At 43.7% G+C, this 19389-nt stretch overlaps 1 protein-coding gene across 6 annotated transcripts in view; it reads right to left on the bottom strand.

Moving 5' to 3' along the window:
- Positions 1 to 19389, bottom strand: part of MAGI3 (membrane associated guanylate kinase, WW and PDZ domain containing 3) — a 172801-nt gene that overhangs the window by 43512 nt on the left and 109900 nt on the right. For all 6 annotated transcript variants that reach the window (XM_059717335.1, XM_059717336.1, XM_059717331.1 and 3 more), the window contains exons 2-6: positions 15217 to 15333; positions 9809 to 9928; positions 6821 to 7030; positions 4581 to 4755; positions 2437 to 2516 (exon numbers count right to left, since the gene is read on the bottom strand). In XM_059717335.1, the coding sequence (XP_059573318.1) occupies positions 2437 to 2516; positions 4581 to 4755; positions 6821 to 7030; positions 9809 to 9928; positions 15217 to 15333 (702 nt within the window). The remainder of the gene's footprint in view (positions 1 to 2436; positions 2517 to 4580; positions 4756 to 6820; positions 7031 to 9808; positions 9929 to 15216; positions 15334 to 19389) is intronic.

The raw sequence follows: 19389 nt of genomic DNA, 5'->3' as shown, positions 1-19389 counted from the left end.
TCATCGGTGCCGCCCTTTACCGAGTGCCCGGGGCACGTGTGCCTCACACAGCAGCTGCCTGCACCACTTGTGGCACACGTCCATGGGTCGGCCAGCCCCACCTCGGAGGCAAGTTGCCTTTTCGCTCCGAGATGGCTGTCTTGTTCTGAGGGATAACATCTCCACATAACGATTCTGTTTGTTGCTTGTGGCTGCTCTCGGCTCAACGAGTGACAGCATGTTACCAATTATTCATATCAGCACAGCTCAGCAAAATTCGATAAATAACCCAGCGCGCTATCCACTTAAGTGTTGTTCACCAGGACACCCTGCATCTCTCTTTAAAATGCCCTTTTATCCTGTGGTGGGCTTTACATAGGTTTAATAAGCAGCACTATGAGGCAGTTGCTCCAGCCACGCCTCGTTATGAATAGACAGCTGTCAGGCTGCCCAAGTCAGGAGGACGAGGCTGTAGACTCTTGTGACTGGGAGACATTTGCTGCAGACCAAGCTCTGCAGAACATTTTTTCTTTCATTGGCTGTATAAACTGCTTCGCTGCCTTGCAACTGTCTGCAGGATCTGCCCGGAGGCTGATCACCGCAAATGTCCTTACAGCTCGGAGTCACGGTGTGCAAGTCCTGACGCAAGAGGTGCTCAGTAATAAATACAGGTCAGCTCCTCTACACCCCCTAAACAGTCATGTACTGTGACAGAGGGTCACCCTCAGGTATCTCCTACCTGCTTGTTAGTTCAGTGGCTCTACCTCCTGTATCAGAGTTGATGCTGACTATATTAATTTTAAAAAGCCAGCCTGGGTACCAGCGGACTGGAAAGCAGGAGCAAAAGCCTCTTGGATTTGGTGTGGGACATGTTGTTGGAGGAATCAAGCGTTTTACATTAACAGAGAAAACCAAGGCAGCAGCCCTGAGTGAAGCAAGAAAGCAACAGGTGCTGTTGGTAGGGACCACGATCTGCCAACACGCAGTTTCTAGACGACTTTGACCTTTACTGTTGTGAACGGGCTAGGCCAATGCTCTCGAAGACAGGTGTGTTCCCTCTGGCTCACCCAGCAGGTGTGATCAGTGGGAAAGCTGCAGCTGGTGGCACACGGAGGGGTCAGGAGCAGAGTACTCTCGCCTGGGAATCAGGAGCTGTGGCATTGTACAGGTCAGGCTGAATCCAAGCCTGTCCACACAAGTCAGATGGACAACTCTTCCCCTTCCTTCGGTACCAGCACCAGCAGAGCGTGGCATCCTTGTGTGGAAGGAAAGCTCCAGTTGCTAGTTACATTTTATTCAACAACAAAATCCCTGTAGCCCTGATACACTGCAAATGAGGCAGCTAGTTGTTCCTGAAGTTTGGTATTTATTCTCCTTCCCTTTTACCTGACAGGATTTTGCTGGGAAAAACAGCATGGCTGACAATCACTCCCTTACCAGGGAACCCTGCTTAGATTATGGCTTTCAAAGGTTTTGCTGCTGCACAAAGTAGCAGAATTATGTCAATGTTCAGCCCACGTCGAGCTTTACTTGATGGACGCTCTGCCACCACAGAAGACGTGGAATAGCTTAAGCACAATTAATTCATACATTTCCACAAAGACTAGTGCTCTTGTTGACTGATTATCCAGATGAAAACAAATAGAAACAGAGACATATTTAAGTCAAGTTAACTTAGACAGGGCTTGAGATGGCAGCAGGACAACAGAAAGGTTCAAGGCTTTCCTTAAAACTCTTGTTTTCAAATATACATAAAAGAGACTAATTATTTTTGAATGTGCTAGCATAGATGTTTATCTTAATTATACACTGTGTTATGCTTTGGGGCTTCAATCTCAACAGAAATAAGGCACTGAAGCTTAAAATGTGGAATGGCTTCAGAGATTCTGAACTCACTAATATCATAAAACCCTCTTATCTGGCTGCTCCACATCCAAAGCACGGAGCCTGACCACTGCCTGCCACACCCTGACTGAGACAGCCCGTACAGAGATGTTTTAGCAAGTGACTGGATGCCCACAGATACGGAACTTCACATAAAATATAATGTGGATAAGAGAAAGATGCTCTAAAGCGCTCAAGGATGCATCCCTGGCATGCCCTACAGACAGTCAGTCCCTCTGGGAGCGAAGCCAAAGTGGCTGAATCTTCAGTTTCTGTAGCACAGGACTAGTTTTGATCCATAAATCAGTGAATGCAACCGATACTTTGGGAATTCTATTTATTGTTTTCAGAAGAGCTAGACTTTGGAACAAGAACGTAAGTACACCCCTGTTTTAGGCTGAACTGCCTGCTTACCCCTTACCAGCAAAGAAAGTCTTTGAAACCAATCCCCTACCCAGAGCTAGGTTCAGCGCTTTCATAAACTCCCCTGTTCACGTGTCATCACGAGGATGACGTCGTGAAACTCAGACGTGCAAGCACAGAGTATAAAAGAGAAGATGCTGTACAACTCACCTCCATCCTCACAGTCTTCTGGAGCTTTGGCTTTCTTGCAGAGCCGTGGATCAAGCCAGGTGGTTGTCTTGGTGTTATGGCTACGGGATGAAGGACATTCCCATCAGGAAAAAAAGCAATACGAGACAGAAGAAGAAAGAGGAAAAAAATTCCCGAGGAAAGGATTGGCTTGTTGTAGTTAGCACTCCTCTTCAGAAGTTTGCTTGTGTGTACAAATCCTTGCCTCTGGCTCAGCAAACTCACTGTTCTCACCCCTATCACATCCAAAAACACCATTTCAGAGAGGTGACACTGAAGTGTCAAAAGTACCAGTACGCTGGCGGCTGTTCTGTGCAGCCATGACAGGGGAGGTTAAAGGCGCAAACATTAGTCTGCAGTCAAAACTATTTCAAAACTGCGCTCACAACTGTGGTATATGCAGTTTCAATAGAAAAATAGCAGATCTGCTGGGAGTGAAGCAAACCTAGGTTACAGCTGTCAAAAAATATTTCGTATCCCCGTGTTCAGCGCACCTCACACATGCAGAGGAATTTGGTGGCTCTGTGGCACTGTGTGGGTGGATGTGTAAGCTCAGCACAGAACAAACAGACCCAGCGACAAACACACACCGAACAAACAAGTCCCTTCTTGTTCTCATCAGAAGAGATCCACAGCACCTCTGCTGAACAGCTGGGTTTTAAAAAATTAATACAGATAGCAAAAACTGCATGCTCTTGGGTAAGGTGCTAAATACCACCTCTGCAATAGGACAATCATGAAAACAGTCACGCAGAGTCCTGGCGAAAACAAACTCGGCATAAAAAATGAAGCCTGCATAAAAAATTAACTTAAGTTGTCCCCCAAATACTTTGAAAATTCACAACTGCGGCGCACGTGCGCAGAGAGAATGCACTCTGGCCCAAAACGTGTAAGAAACTGCCAGCGATTTGGCAAGATCAGTGATTTCGCTCTTCCATGAGAAGAAGTTATCAGTGCAATGACAGGATCATGCGATACATGTGTTAACTCCAAGATAAAGAGCGCAAGCTTCTGAATGTTACAGTTGCATCCAAAAATGGTGCTTTGGATCAGGTCTGTCGACACTGCCAGAACACCCCCAGTTATCCAGAGATATCTAGCTCTGCCCCGTAAATGTGCATTAAACAGAGTCTAAGCACAAAGCCCTCAACAGAAAATACTTCTTTGCTAGCTCACACAGCATAACAAGGCCTCTCAGAACTTTATGTCTAAAGCTCCGACAACGATATCAGTTTGGGGATATCGGAATATCGGATACTTTTACCTGGAGAAAAAGTCCTTTACCTTCTGCATATGTTTACGCCTCAGTGGAGTCTGGTACTGTACTTTAAAATTCACGGAACAGGCTCCTACCCATTCCACGAGCATCTTGATTTAAAACAACATGAAACAAAACACACATTCCATTTCAAAAGAGGCTTGCATGCAGGGCAGAAAGGATAAGCAAAATCCCCTCGACTCCAGAGCAAGAAAGCAAAGGAAAAGCATGCAGAAAATGAGATAGTTCTCCAGCTAACAATGCACAACCCCAGCTTTGCGCTGCATGCCAGACATACGACACACAACACAAACAACGGAGTTTGCCTGTGGAACTGTGACGCTCTCCTGACAAATGAATTCATACAGACACACTTGACAGTATCACACTACTTGTATTTACATGAACTGTCTCCTCATCTGCATTATGCAGGCAACAAAAATTACACAACAAAACCTGACAATGGAGTCCCCAAGTGTGACAGCCAAGATACTTGTTTGAGTATCTACCTATGCTGCTGACAGACAGGGAAAGCTGCTGGGATGAAAACGGAGAAGGGCTGCTTTGAAGTTTTTCTCGCTTCTGTAGCCTATTCCTCAGCTGACGTCACCGTGTGACATTATAATTACCTCAATGGGAGCCTCTCTGAAATCAAACACACAGGGCTGGTGACATTCAGAGAGGAATATGCAGCAGAAGCACGTGAGCCTTCAAAGCAAGACAGATCTTGTTTTTGCACAGAAAATCCCATCAATAAACATGGGCAGGGAGGAGGTTCTATAAAATAAGCAGAAATCTCCAGAAATAACCAGGTCTTGCGAGTCTGGGACAGGGAATTCAATCCATGCTGATACAAGCTTCTACTCACTCAATGAAGTAGATCATGCCAGTGTCCGTGTAGGCCATCTCCCAGTTCTTCGGGAGAGGCTCCAGAGTCTCATCCCGTGCCAAGTAATTCCTGAAATCCATGGAGCTGCTTGTCTGGTTGTAACTAGGAACAGGCTTCATCCAGTCGGAAGAATCCGAATGTTTCTCTTTGTTTTCTGCAATCGTTCAAAGGACAGCGTTGCAGCCTGTCAGATTTCCAGGCTGCTCTGCTCACAGAGAACCGCTCTCTCACTCTAGTTCTGAGCTCATGCCAAGCCCTCTCCCGCCCCGTACTTCATCTATATTTTTCTTCTACTAACTTTAAAAAGCAGACATGAACATATCGAGTTCTGCTCTTCCTGTGCCAAGCAGCATTAGCCTTGCACTGTTTGTCTGAGCTTAGGCTGAAAAATCAACACTGGAGCAAGTCCAGGTAGACTATTTCATTGCATTTCCTAGCCGAGAGAAGAGGATTTGTGCTACCCATTAGAGACTCCATCCCATCATCATTCTCCACATACCCAGACATGGTGTGAGAACCAAACTGGCAAGGCAAGAAAGGCTCTAAGTAATAACCATTTAAGCACCTTAGTTTCCACACCCACATCAATAACCTCAGTTCCATGATTACATTTGTGACAAATGCTTGTGGCCTCTCGCCTGGCCACTTTGCACAGTGACTCTCAGCTTTGCAGCTACGTAGCGATAGGCCAGGCTAGCACTTAAATAGGAGAACTCCAAGGACTGCGGAGATGCGGCATCACCTGCAAACTGGCTGTACAGGTTGCACCGGTCAGTAGTAACGAGGTTAATGAGCACAAGGCATTGCGTCAATCTCTGCAGCACCTCAGTGCATGCTCTGCTCTAGGTCCAATGCACTGCTCTTGAGCACCACTGGGTGTGTAAATCCCTTCAGTTAGTTTTTGGGTCCATGTGAAATCCCAACATTTCACAGCACAAGTGCGAGGGACCAGCATAAAATGCCTCATAGTGGATTCAAACACAGTAATTTTATCAAATGATATGACCAACGTAGTGGAGTGTGATTTATTCTTTATAAACCCACACAATTCCATGACTTGCAGGACTGCTTTACAGTTTTTTCCTTTGACTCCACACAACTGGCTGGTGCATCCTTCTGCGACTGGTTTCTGTCTCTTTGAGATTCATTATGCCCCTCATGGTGGCCTGCATACCCATTTGATGATGCCACTGCACATCTGGCTGACAGAACAGCTACTTATTTTTGGCCCTTGGCAGACGTTACACTTAAGACGCGAGTAATCTATTAACCCGTAACCTGGCCACATGCTCAGGCAATTAATGGCACGAGGAAATGGAAAACCAGCCATCAAATTATTCCACAAAATGCGTGTAATACATTTGTGGCTGGTTTGTATTGTGCCTTAAATTGAACACATGGCTGGGGGGAGCCTGATGCCGGCTGCATGTCATAGCTTGCCTGCCTGCTCCCCTGTGTCTCGAGGCTGATAGTCACGTGGCGCAGCCCTTCACGAGGCTGCAGCCTGCTGCTTTCAGGGGGCTGAGTTGAGGAGAGCTCATCAGCTGGGCCAGGGCGCAGGGTCATAGCCAGGAGCTCCCCATGACCCAGCAGGGTGACTGGCTTGCTCCGCAGCTCCAAGCACTCGTCACATTCCAGCCACAGGGATTCTGGGTTCAGGGAATGGTTCCATCATCCCAGGGTCTGCGTGCCAGGACACATGATTTTCTGATGTCCCAAGTGCAAGGCTTTGGGATCAGGGGAACTCTTCTGGATCCTGGGAGTCCTTAAAAAAAAAGAACTGGCTCCAGTTGGTCCTACCCCAGGAACTGCACCGATTTACACCTGCTGCAGACACCTAACTTTCAATTTGCTGGTGCATGATCCTGGGCTCCCCCTGCACTGGCAATTGGGATCCGATCCCCAATGCCAAAGCTGCAGGCCCTGCCACGCATGTGCGGCACAGCAGGAGGGATCAGGTCCCATCGCTCCACTGCATGAACATGTGCCGGGGCCTATAAAACTTAGTTTCATAATAAAGCAAAATATGATGTGCCTACAAAACCTCCTGATGCTAAGAAGCAATCAGCACTACAGAGTCCAGGGAAATCATTAAAGGAGCAGTTCAAGCAAGGCTAAATTGTGGCTCCACCACCACCACCACCAAAGCGTGGCATCTGCCACAGCTGAGTTAATTCATTCCAGATATACTGCAGGGAATTGCTCCCTGTGTTACTGACCTATGCCTCCGCTGCCATTAACTGTTTCCTTCTCCTCCTCCTCCTCTTCCTCAGGGAGAGAACTGTCCATTCTTTGCATCTTGCTGACTGAGGTGGTTCTCTTTCTCTGGGACTCTGTGTCAAACTCATTGTCAAAAAGAACTTGATCCACTGGGTCTGGCTGAAAGGGACTGGGTTCTGCTGGAGGCTTTGGAGTGCCATAGAAATTGCCTGGTATTGAAGGAGAGATGGTAATAATGAGAAGCACTGATATCTGGTCAAGGTCTCTGCTGCTATTGTACCTATTCTATTGTCACCGTAATGTGGTTCTTTGTGAAATACCTGAATGAATAGGACACTTATTGCACTTCATAAGACATCAGTATCATCAGCAGCAGTGAATGCTCAGAAAACTGTAATATGCTGCTTCACTATATTTTTGTTAATGCTGCTATTGTACAGCTGCGTATAATACATTTAATTCCAGATGACTGCTCTACACAGGTTTCCAAATCAAAAGACTGATTTGTTATTTTACCTTGCATTCGCTAATGACTCAGAACAAGACTTATGGCAGAATAAGCCAGGAGTAGAGAGGAGGGTAACAGTGAAAATCAAAATAAATTCTATTCTAATCACATAGCATTTAGTAATTAGTGAATCTGGGGTAACATGCAGCCTGCAGGTAGGTTGAAGCCAAAAAAAAATAAATTCATTATGTGCAGAAATATGAAATATCTATTTACACAAAAGCAATTTAAAAAAAAACAACCCTAAACTGCCTTGATTTTTTAGAATTGTTATCCTATATCTTCATCTGACAATTTGCTTGCAAATTAAAGACATTAATAACACAATTCTATACTGAACTTAGCCTGAGGATAAAGAACACATTTTCATTTAATATTTGGCCTACGTCACAAGATTCAGCAGGGTTTTTTTCAATAAAATAAACACTCTGGAGTAGATCTGGAACAAGTGGAGAGCGCCTCTTAATTAATCACATGATTATCATTAGAGAAATGAACACAAAGCCTGTTGGATTAACATTTGGTAGCTATATTTGCTTTCAACATATAAAACATGAAATGGGAAATGACTCTTAAAAGAACAGCGAGGGTCAGGCTCAAGTCACAGAATCAGGTTAAGAGAAAAGCTTGGGTTTGGCTTGACTGGTTTAGGTTTAGCTGCTAGGGGTGTCCTTTGAGCGCTCACAGAACAGTCAATGTGCAGACAGGAGGAGGAGGAAGGGATGATCACTGGCAGCCCCCACTGATACCTTCTTTGACTAAGTAACCTTTGGTGAAGGAAGAGAATGCAGTGGACTTTGGTAATGTTTTTGATATAGTCCCACGAGACACTGTCATAAGCAAACAGGAGAACCGTGGGTTAGATAGAATTGCTTCTTAAGCAGATGCATAACTGCCTGAATAAGCACAAGCAAGGGGTAAATATAAATGGCTTGACAAAAGAACTGTCCACAGGGGTCAGTTCTGCGTCCAGTGATGTTCAAGTGTAGGAACGAGCAGTTTCCTGATCAAGTCTGCGAGCGAGACAAAACTGGGAAAGGTTACAAACACTTTGGAGGGCAGAATGAGAATTCAAATGGGTTCTGACAAGCTGAAGAACCAGCGACATACTAAGGTAAGCTGCTACATATAGGGAAGAAGAACCATCTCTTGGGCATCCGATGGAACTCATCTTTTACGCTAACTGTTTGCAGAGACTGGGTAAAACAGAATTGCCTTTAGGTGCATAAATGGACATAGGAGCCTAGTAGGTGGTAGAGAATCTGGACCAAATGCACAAATACAGAACATGGTGACAGGCCAGACAGCAGTGCTGCTAAGCAGGATCAGGGGTGTTGGCAGATCAGGCTCAACATGCGCCAGCAACGTGATGCAAGCATCACAAAAAGCAAATATAAGAGTACTGCGTGTAAGAGGGGATAGGACCATTCTGTTCAGCATGGGTCAGGCCTTAGCTGGAGGAAAAGACAGACAGCGGTGCTGAGAAAAGATCCATGGCGGCAGTGTGCGCATGCCCATGCACGTGGGGAAGCAGAATTAATTACCCACGGGGCTCTGCCATGCGAAGCTTTTCCTGGTGGAATACATGCTGAGCACAGTAGAGAGAGGGGAAACCAGGACACAACTGAGGCTGCAGACACTTCATCTATCTAAAATAAGAGAGCTGTCACAATACTTTGACCATGCCCAAGCACAAGAGGTGGGATGCTAGGTAAAGGCCTTCCCCCATGTTTGGGCAATCTCCTAATGTAGGCTCTAACTCTGTGTCGCTCGAGACTCTGCTGATCTCACCAGGATGCTACCTGGACAGACGGGACCACCCATGTGGTTCAGACTGCCTTGAGTCCTACACCGAGGCCTGGAGAACTCTGGAAGTGTGGGCTGTTACTGCTGCTACTCAGAAGGAGCCACATGAGCAGTGTCAGAAAGCAACATGTACACCCAGAGGCAAGCTGTGGCAAGCACGTTCCAACTCAAAAGAAAAAACAAAACACTTTCCATTACTTAATAGTGACAAAGATAAATGGCCGATGTGTCACACTGCTCGTGACTTAAAGACAGATGTGCACAATGAATGCAGTTAAACAAACAAACGTGTGATAACTTTTTGTGAGAATAGCTGTTGACAGTCAGAGTACAGAAGTTCAGTGTTTTACAAACACAAAGATACGGAAAAGAAGCGGGAGGTAAAGGGATGAAACACCGGGCCGGTGGGTAGGACGCCTGCATGCTAGTCCTGGCTCCAGCACTAAATGAAGTGTAAACTTGAACAAGGGAACCACTTTGCTCCACAATTCCTCCATCTATAAAATGGAGATGACATTCTCATCTGTGGAGGAGAACAATGCTATATTCATCTGTCACCTCTGAGTACAAGGTGCCCTGATGAGACAAGCAGTCTGGACTTTAGAGATGCAATAAATTCGTCCAGGTCTTTATTGCTGCTCTGATAAGTCTATGTTCCAATTACACAACTCACCATCATATGTTCCACTTTCCAGCAGGGCTCCACTTTCTTCCAGTGCTTTGAACTGTTCAACAGGAATGAAATTATAATCCACCCCTGGGACTTCCCCATCCCGGGGAGCCCTTGTAGTGCCTGCAAAGACAGAAGAGGAAGAGATGAAAGCTAATCTAGTACTGGTTTACGAGACACCGTTGGGTGAAGACTGTGGCCTAAATAAAAAGTTAGTTTCAAGCTTTGCACACCTGCTGTGCCAGGTACAGGTGAGAAAACTCTTGTGCAAGTGAACGTTTCAGTATATGAAACAAGGCGATAAATTATGTACTAAGAAGAACAGCTATTTTAACAAGTAAAAACCTTCATACATTTATGAAACTGCCAACTATGAAGGCTTCACAAAAAGTAATGTTAATGCCAAATGGAGTTTAGCAGCTTAAGAACTAACTTTCAAAGCCCAATACACAGCATTAATTACTGGCTGGGGCAACAAATATCTGAACATTTTCTATATTATAGTTTGCAGGGTGCCGGCAATGGGTGGCCACATCTTTGTGGCTCCAGGCCCTAGCACCCTACACAGGGTGCAGAGGAAGAGTGCAGCTCCAGCACACAGGCATCTCCTATGCATATCGTTTTGTTGTAAATCAGTGAGATTTCACTTTTCTAACATAATACACACAAAATACTAAAAGAAAATACCTTTGGCTTTTGTGCCCAAACGATAGGTATTGATCTGAAATGTCCGTGAGACCTTTGCTCCCTGTTTTCCATCAATGAACCTTTGCAGATTGCATCGAGGTATAAACTCTTCCCATTTTTTAAATATTTCAATTTACAATAGAATTATTTTCTTCTCACACGTAGCTTTGTCTAGACTGATGGCTAAGTTATTCATATTAAATTAACATTTAATTTTTGCTGGTAGACATTAGCTGATAGGATTTACAGTAAAAGTTCTGTTGAGAATGCAGGTGTTAAACATTAACGTCTAATTAGAACGGCAGTTTTGAAATAATACAACAAGCGTCTCTCATTATTGTATGGCGGCCAAAAGCACAAACCAAGCATTAGTCCAGCTGACAGCACTAGATGTCTGAAGGAATGTACACTGATACTTGAGTTTTAAATGTCAGCTTAGCTCATTTGGACTCTTAATTACTTCATTAAGTTATGATATTTATTCAAATGTTAAGTCCACAGCACAAGAAATTAAGTGGAAAAACGCCCCCACCCATATCCCAGAGAGACACTATGTCAGGTCAAAAGAAATGAATACATGCGGTAGTGAAGAACAGCACGAGGTTCGGCATTGTGTACTCCCCTAGAGCAAACAGAGGTTCATTGGTGAACCTGAGTTTTTACTGTGGTTTGTATTTCTGCTTACCAAAGGAAATGGCAAATATTGCCACCGCTCTGCCTTCCTCGACATCTCACACCTTCGCATTGCCTAGTCACACGTCCTTTAAACAGGGGTTGTGTGAGCTTGGTCCTACGGTTTAACAAGCGGGTCGGCCGCACGTAAATCTCAGCAGACATTGTAGGTACCAGGAAACAAATGTCAGAAATGGTCGTGATAGGGAAGTCCCCTCCTGGAGAAGGCAGTTTTCTTTTGGTGGCAACGTGAAGAATGAAACAACTGCACAGGGGAGGCAGGGACCTTTCCAGGGACTAGAACTGGTGCTTTAGAAAACCGAGGCAGACAAGGTTCCTTGGGTGAATTTGATATCTTTTATAAGACCAACCCAAATAGTTGGAGAATATTCTTAAGTGAGCACAAGTTATGGATGCAAGAGCCTAGACAGGCAGCTAACAAAAATGAATGGCCTTCCTACGGAGGTGCTCAGCACCCAGCTGAATTCATTGGGTTCAATGAGTGGCTGGGTGCTTCACGGATAGTTCATCAGTGGTCACATAGCAAAACAGGGCATCCGGCTTTAGGAAGTCATTTTTTAAAAATCCTGGACCGTGTTTTCTTGGAGATGCAACAGGACTGATGAGTGAGACTCGGGGTTGGTTCTGCTTCCCCTAGAGCGCAGAACACCCCTACTACCACTCCTGTGCTAATTAAGACCTCAAAAGCTGGTAAATAGGGAGAGAGCCTGCTAGTTTCATCATTGGCATCTCCTTATTTCCTAGGGAAAGGAGAAATGTATTCAAAGCTCAATGGTTTTTTTTATACTTTTTAAAAGCAGCTTTCTAATCAAGTTTAATCTTCCCTCAGACAAATGGTTCACTCAGTAGATAAAATGATTCTCATTCTGCACTGTTAGTGTTCATACAAGTAGGTGTTTCTAACTTCACAGTGTGCAGCATTAATTGAAAGCAAAGTTATGGCTGGCAGGAGTTACCTAATGAGAAGCAGTTAAAGATAAGGCAAAACCATTATTATAATGAAAATGAATTGTATATAACTTTCTGTGAAGCAATATTTAAAAAATGAGAAAGTGTTCTAGTGTGCTGGGCCACGTCGGCTTACCGGCGCACACTTAAAAAAGATGGGAAAATTGAAGGTAATTAGGGAGCATCAATCACCTTCACAGTGATTTTCAGAGGAAGAGTGTTTTAGAAATCAGAAATTACTACACAAAAGAGGCAGGCAATAAAACTCGAGGATGAGGTGATGTAGGGAAAAATGTTCCCACATGCTGTGTGCGTGACTGATTTACTCTACAGAAGTTGGGGGAGACCTGGGCTAAGCAGGATCAATCAGAGATCTTTCTATTTTTTGGGAGGGGGGTAAGGGATGGGGAGAAGAGGCCTCTGGGATAACTGCGTGCATTTATGATTTATCATTTCCTTCATCTATTCCTTCGGTTCCCTTGGGACTGATTAATTAACAAGGCCAACGAACTAAGCAGATTATGATTTCTGACCACTTCTTACATAGCTGGGCAGGAGCATATTTATTTCCATCTATTCAGTTATTTGTAAGACCATATTTTATATTGGATAAACTGAGTTCTGTGTTCATACTCCAGGGTGTGACCCAATCTTCATTCTGAAGCCTGGAATATGATGTGACCACTGGATGCACTTCTTCTGAAAAAAAAATGTTGACTGTAACAAAAAAAACCTTCAAAGCAATCTACCAAATTGGCTGTCCTCATTCAGAAATGTGCAAAGGACTACAGGTTTAGCAAATAAGGGCCTGACCTAGTCAACAAAGTGCGATTAAAGCTCTCTGTAGCAAGGATTCCAGCGACTCGTTACCACACACAATCATATTTCACCCTAACAATCCTTAGAAATATGTTAGGATGACTCCAGTGAAGAACATGAGCAGCTCAATCAGTGAGGTCACCTCGTTTTCATTCCAGTGATCTTTCTCTGTGTCTTATTTGCTGGATGAAGTGGGAATTGGTGCACGGTGGGACATACTGAACATAACTAGGTGACAGGCCAAGACAGTGATTAGCCAGGCCAGATGATGCACAAGCAAAAAATGTCATTTTAGAAAATTAAGGCACACGAAACAAAATTAAATACATATTTGAAATAAAACCTGTGGCCATTTTCTTACCTACAGATGTCTCCAGTGGAAGGAACAGTACAGATGCTGGATCAGTGGAAAAAGGTGCACAGTACTGGAAAAGCTTCAGCATAGACAAGACCCTTAATAACAGGCCTCTCTAAGGCCCCTGGCACACGTTTATTCCATGGCACCACGGGGGCTGATCCCCAGTCCTACAAACCACACCTCCTGCCAGGCCACACATGCATGGCAGGAGGTGCCGATTGGGGTTTGGGGATCAGATCCCACTGCTGCCCTTTCCACTTGACAGTGAAAGGGGAATGCCAGCGCTCCCCTGCTCTGACAAGTGGAAAGATGGATGCCCCGGGGTTGGGGCCGCAGTCAGGCCCTGGGACTGCACCCGGGCTTTGACCCAGCCCTGGTGGGATCCCAGGCTGGGGCTAACCATCAGCTGATGGTTGACCTGGGCCCTGTACCTGACAGTCAGTGGAAGGCACCCTACAAACCAGCCACAGAAATGCTCAACATACAACATTTGTATGGCTGGTTTGTCACTTTATGGCACCTGAAATTGGATGCACATGGAGCACCCTTGCCATTCATGTTGCAGTCAACATGTTACCCATGGCATAAACGTGACGTGTAGAGAGGGTCTAAAGGTACGGCCCTTACACTGGAGCGCACCCTTGCAAATAAGCTAGCAGGCGGCTGGCAGGACAACTCTGTAACTAAAAGGTCAGATTCCATTTTAGAACGGCAAAACGTTGCCCGGTATTCAACGAGATTTGTATTAGTGCACAACAAAGAGATGCATTAAACCTAGTGCGCTTTCAGAACTGTGCCAAGCACAAACCGATCAGTGTTTTTCATCACCAGAAAGCCATTCACTTCACTGAAGCTTTGCCTTGGCTTGATTGTTAATTAAATAGTAAATATTCCTGCATGAAAAGTATCCCGAATGCCTTACAGTTTTTTTAGTAATTAAGTAGGAGGACAAGCTTAAAAACATACTGCTCCAATGAACAGTATTAGCTGAGGTGAAGTCTAAGAGCACAGTAACAATGCAATACCGACAGGCAATCTGTGTGAAGGGTTCTAAGCATATTAATAGTCTTTGAAGCTGATCAGTGAAGAGTGACTGAAATTAAAGAAATTGAGAAAATAATGACTTTTCATGCCAGCCACAGGAGCAGCAACCTCTTCAGGATTCCTGCACAAAAGCACATTAACACCTGAGATGTCAAGATAATAAGATGCAAAAAGAAGCCACTGTAGCGTGACATGCCTGGCATAAAGTCATGACCTTAAGCTCAGCCACGGGACCCGTCCCATGGTGCTCACTGATTAATAATGCATGCTCCCAGACTCAGCTCTACCTCTGCTAGCTTAGACAGGCTACTCCTTCATTTCCCAGCCCTCCTGCCAGCTTTCTGTAACAGTCTGGATCACTTGGAGATCTTAACCTCCCTTTTAAGAAGGCACAAAAAACACTGACGGGAGTTATATTAAGGAAAACAAGTTATATTAAGGAAAATTATAACTACTTATCTTTTCTTCCTGTTGTTCTGATGCTTAATTCTACCGACAGCATTTTCACTAGTTTTCCGAGGCTGCACGGGTTCATTTCAAATGACACATATTGCAGGGATGCTCTTAATTTCAAAGTGCAATATTTTTGTGGGTTTGTCAGTCCTTCAGCATGGCTATCAGTTAGCAGTAGTTTCCTACTGCATGCCAAGTTCACTTAAAACATTTCTTAATATGGTTACCAAAAGAGACAACTCTGTTCTAACATTCATTCTCATCTAAAAACAGCCTCGTGTAAAGGAATTCCTGCTGGGTTGGAGAACATAAAATACAATGGGATCAAAGGAAAAGAGCTAAAGGTTCTTAAAGCAGGAGGAGTTTTACCAAAACAGCCTGGTTTCTGCTTGCACGGTGATATACTCACATGGGATGGTTCTCAGATAGAGATTGTCTCTGATCACCTGCTGGAGTTTATGGTCGATGGAGCCCTTCTGGAACTGCAGGCTCAGATAGTGACGCAAATCTTTGTTGATGACTTTTCCTTAAAGCAGAAAAAAAAAATGTAATGAAAAACTAGAAGAAAATATTTCAGCTGCTGTTCAGAGCAACAACAAAGTTGTTTCATCATGTAAACACCTCTGCAAAATCCCAAACAGGCAATTACAGCTGTGGGCTTTTAAATGCACTAGTTGGAATGGGAAAGGCCCTTGTAAACTCCTCAGCTGCTATGAACTGGAATGGCTTCAGTGACTTCCACCTAAATGGAGCCACAATGATTTATCCCAGCTGAGGATCTGACTCCTAGATAATTTCATGACCGCTTATCCTGCCTTACATTGGACAAAGAGGTCCTGGAAAAAGGCTCATTCATTTTGGGCAGGACAGGTACAATGTTCAGACTACAAAACTACGATGTGATTGATAAGAAAACAAAATTTTTAATGAAAATGTCAAACCTCATTCAGGTTTTATCAGTTTTTTATGCAAATGTTTCTGAAGTACAAATTCCAGATGTACAAACTCCTCCAGGCAGACTTTAAATGGCTGTTCTAGATAGCAGGCCTTGCTGATCAGGCTTGTCAACTAATCCTTGAAGTAATTCCCCTCTCGAGAACCTGTGCATGTGCTCTACCAGCTTCCCTACTCTGTACTGGGATGTGTCTGGTGTTCACAAGCCTGTAATGCCCTTAGCTCATAATGCAAGACCTACTTATTATTACAGTATGTCAGTCAGCAAAAACAATCTATTATCTAGTTACAATAAATAAACAGGTTCCAGAGAAAGTAATGAATATCCTGAAGATGGATCAAGATGGAAAGTTTTGCATATACCAGGTTGGTAGAGGGTAAAATGCCTCGTTTGCATATTTGTTTCCAGTCCAGCTAGATAACAATCTTAAATTATATCCCTGTGCTGAAGACCTTTGATATTGTGATTTTTTTTGCCTCTAATAGACTAGAACAGAATGGCACGCATTAAAAAAAACCTCTGGGAGTAAGACAAAACCTATTGCCCCCCCCAAATAAAAGACATTACTCCTCTATTCTGCAAACTATTTTTCTGTAGTATATCCTACTGCTTTATCTAAGTACATGTGTAATGCAAAATAAGAATGGTTTAAGTAAAAACAGTACATTTAGAATTCCCTTAATCAGTTGGAGCTTTTTCTACAAAGCATACATATTGATGTTGCTTTAATTGTCTGTCGCAATTAAAAGAATCAGATCTTAACTGCCAAAGACCCAAGATATACAAAACCCAAGTAGATGAGCTAATCAAGTTAATCAGGAAACGAGGCTGCAGCATAACAGAATGAACACAGGGAATGAGAACGTGTGTGTTCGATCCCAAATTCTTATCAGCACCAACTTGCTGCATGTCCTTGAGCCTCAGTTACCCACTTGTCAAGTGGTGATAATACTCCTTAAACGCGTTCTGAGACCTATAGGTAGGATTAAAGTGTTGTTGAAATGCAAAATATTAAAATTACAACTAATTACCAGTTGAAGGGCAACACATCCATCAGGCAATGACAACACTGCCTACTGAATTTGAATCATTAAATTAGGTATCTAAAGCCCCTGACACGTTACATTTAAGGTGCGATTTACAGGTCAACTACGCCTTAAACAGTAACCCAACCACACATGTAACTCAACTTAAGGTGTGATGCAGTAAATGAGCCACACAGTTATTCCACATATAACTTTGCAGCTAGCTTGTATCACGCCTTAAACTGAGCATGTGGCTGGGACCTATACAAGACCAGCTGCTGACTAGGATTCTGCATCCCTGGTGTAATAATAATAATAATAATAATGTTTTCGTAAAAAAAATACTGTGTTACAGGAAATCTATTTTACAATTATTCCTTTCCGAGACACTCTTGCCAGGTATCATTAGCAAACTTGTCACATCTCCAGATAACCACTGCCCCTCTAGCCCCTCTTGCATTACTGCTTCGTTCTTCTGACAGAAGGGTACAAAGCAATCTATTGTACCCCGTCATCTTCCCAGAAAGCGCATTAACTAGGGTTCAGTGAGCTTTGCAAATTAAAGTTATGTACTCTCTCAGAACGCCCAAGTCTTTAGGTAGAAGGGATTTAATGATCATTTGTTTTTAAAGCCTACGAAGAGAGTGGCTGGTAAGATGTGCCAGTGAATCATAACAAAAAGGGCACTAAATTTACACCCACAGTTTTCTTTCCAGCTTATCATACGATAGGACCTAAGGGTCTAGAAATGTGACCAGCAACCATAACAACTGAACAAAAGCTGCAATGCACTGAAACAGCTATTTAGCTTATAACCTCTTTGGACAGCCAGCACGGCACAAGTTGAATCGCACCCAGCACTCTGGGAATCTCAACCTGATGCGAGGCCAGGAGACACTACTGGAATGCAAACGGTAAAAATACTAGCGAGCAGAAAAGGACTGAACAAGGTATTTTTCACATTCATGTTCATTAATTCCTATTCAGCGACAGCTAGTAATTAATAGCTTCAAACAGTTAGAAATATCATTTTAAATGACTGCAAAAGAAGAAAGCTGTCGTGAAAGGGTGATTGTAACAGGAGTCTGAAAAGGCTGCTGCTACCTAGCTGGGGAAGATGATGCCTTGAAGTAGCTAAAAGAGGATCATAAGTATGGCAGCCCCCATTCAGACTCATCAAGAGGGCCATTTCCAGATGAAGAAGAAACAAGTGTTTCATAAATGTGAACCACTACGATTCGATGAGGAGTTGCAGTTGTTGTAAAGAAGCATTTTATACCGTGGCTGACCAGCACCAGCGGCACGTGACAACTCAATTTTCCCAGAAGAAGCCAGACCACTGCAGAGTTGAAAGTGCACTTCACTTTTGGCAAGTTAAACACTTTTCTGCTTCAGGGGCAGTGGATGGATAATTCCTGGCATGTCATCACATTTAAAAAAGGACGTGGTGAAGATAACTTGTGAAAAGGATAAGTGACAGCTGCAGCACAGATGATGAAGAGTGGGCCCAGAGAAGGCTGTGGTCTAGCCACCAGAAGACAGGCAGTGGAGGGGGAAATAACCCAGGAGCACAGGGCACTAATGCAGAGCTATTAGCCAGATATTATGTAAGTGTTTGAAGCCAAAACACAGCAAGACCAAAAGAACTAGGAGCAGAGAAGAGAGAAAGAGAGATTGTTTGTAATCATAGTGGTCTGCTCAGTAGAAAGAATTTCTGAGCGAGGAGGAAGATAAAGAATAGCTCTGCAAAGCTCCATTTCTGAATGCGACATTAATCAAGAATTTATATTAGAAGATTCAAAATGTAATATATAGTTCTCGAGGCACTGAAAAAAGCATGTGCTGGCACAGTATTAAACTATTACATGGCAATTTATTTTTTAAGTATTCAATCCACTCTGCATAATCAGCAGCCACGTTCTCTGAAGTCTGTCAGTTAAAACTTCCTTTTTTCCCCCCCCCAGCATCCGATTCTGGGTAAGAATGAGCTTGCAGAGCCTTTGCCTCATAACGATTTACTGGTAAATAAAACTGTTCTCTGCAGTCTTTAGTTTCTAGTTTTTTCTAATTCAGTGGTGGTTAGCAAATAACCATAATATGCATTGATGGGGGTGAGATGAACTCAGATTTGGCTTTTTTCCCCTGTTTTTTAGACTGGGAGGCTGGCAGAGGCTGCACACAGAGAAGGAAGTCCACTGCTTGAAAAATCCTGATAGTCTTACCAAAGGCAGCCAGCCTTCTTGCCTGGATCCAAAGTGGCTCTGTTCACCTGTGAACGGTAGGGGGGAGATACTGGTGCGTGTGGGGGGAAACTTAGCAGAAAATTACATGATGTGTTTGTAGACGGGACATTGGGGAAGTATAAACTTTAAATCACAGCAATTATTCTTTTCTTTATCATTCTCAGGTCTTTGTGCTTCAACTAGGTAATCTGACATACTTTTCTGATACGGGAATTGTGAGGCTTAATATCTGTACTGAGCTGAAAATAAAGCACTACATAAACAGTATTTTTTCTATTTTAGCACACTTCACAACATAGCACACAGACAAGAGAGGAACTGGATCTCAAGAGCAGCTGGCTTGTGAATCCTTGGAATCC

The sequence above is a fragment of the Alligator mississippiensis genome, chromosome 14 (genome assembly GCF_030867095.1).
Source record: "Alligator mississippiensis isolate rAllMis1 chromosome 14, rAllMis1, whole genome shotgun sequence".
Taxonomy (NCBI): domain Eukaryota; kingdom Metazoa; phylum Chordata; order Crocodylia; family Alligatoridae; genus Alligator; species Alligator mississippiensis.
Note: the sequence above shows the minus strand (reverse complement) of the source record. Positions and strands in the feature narration are given on the sequence as shown.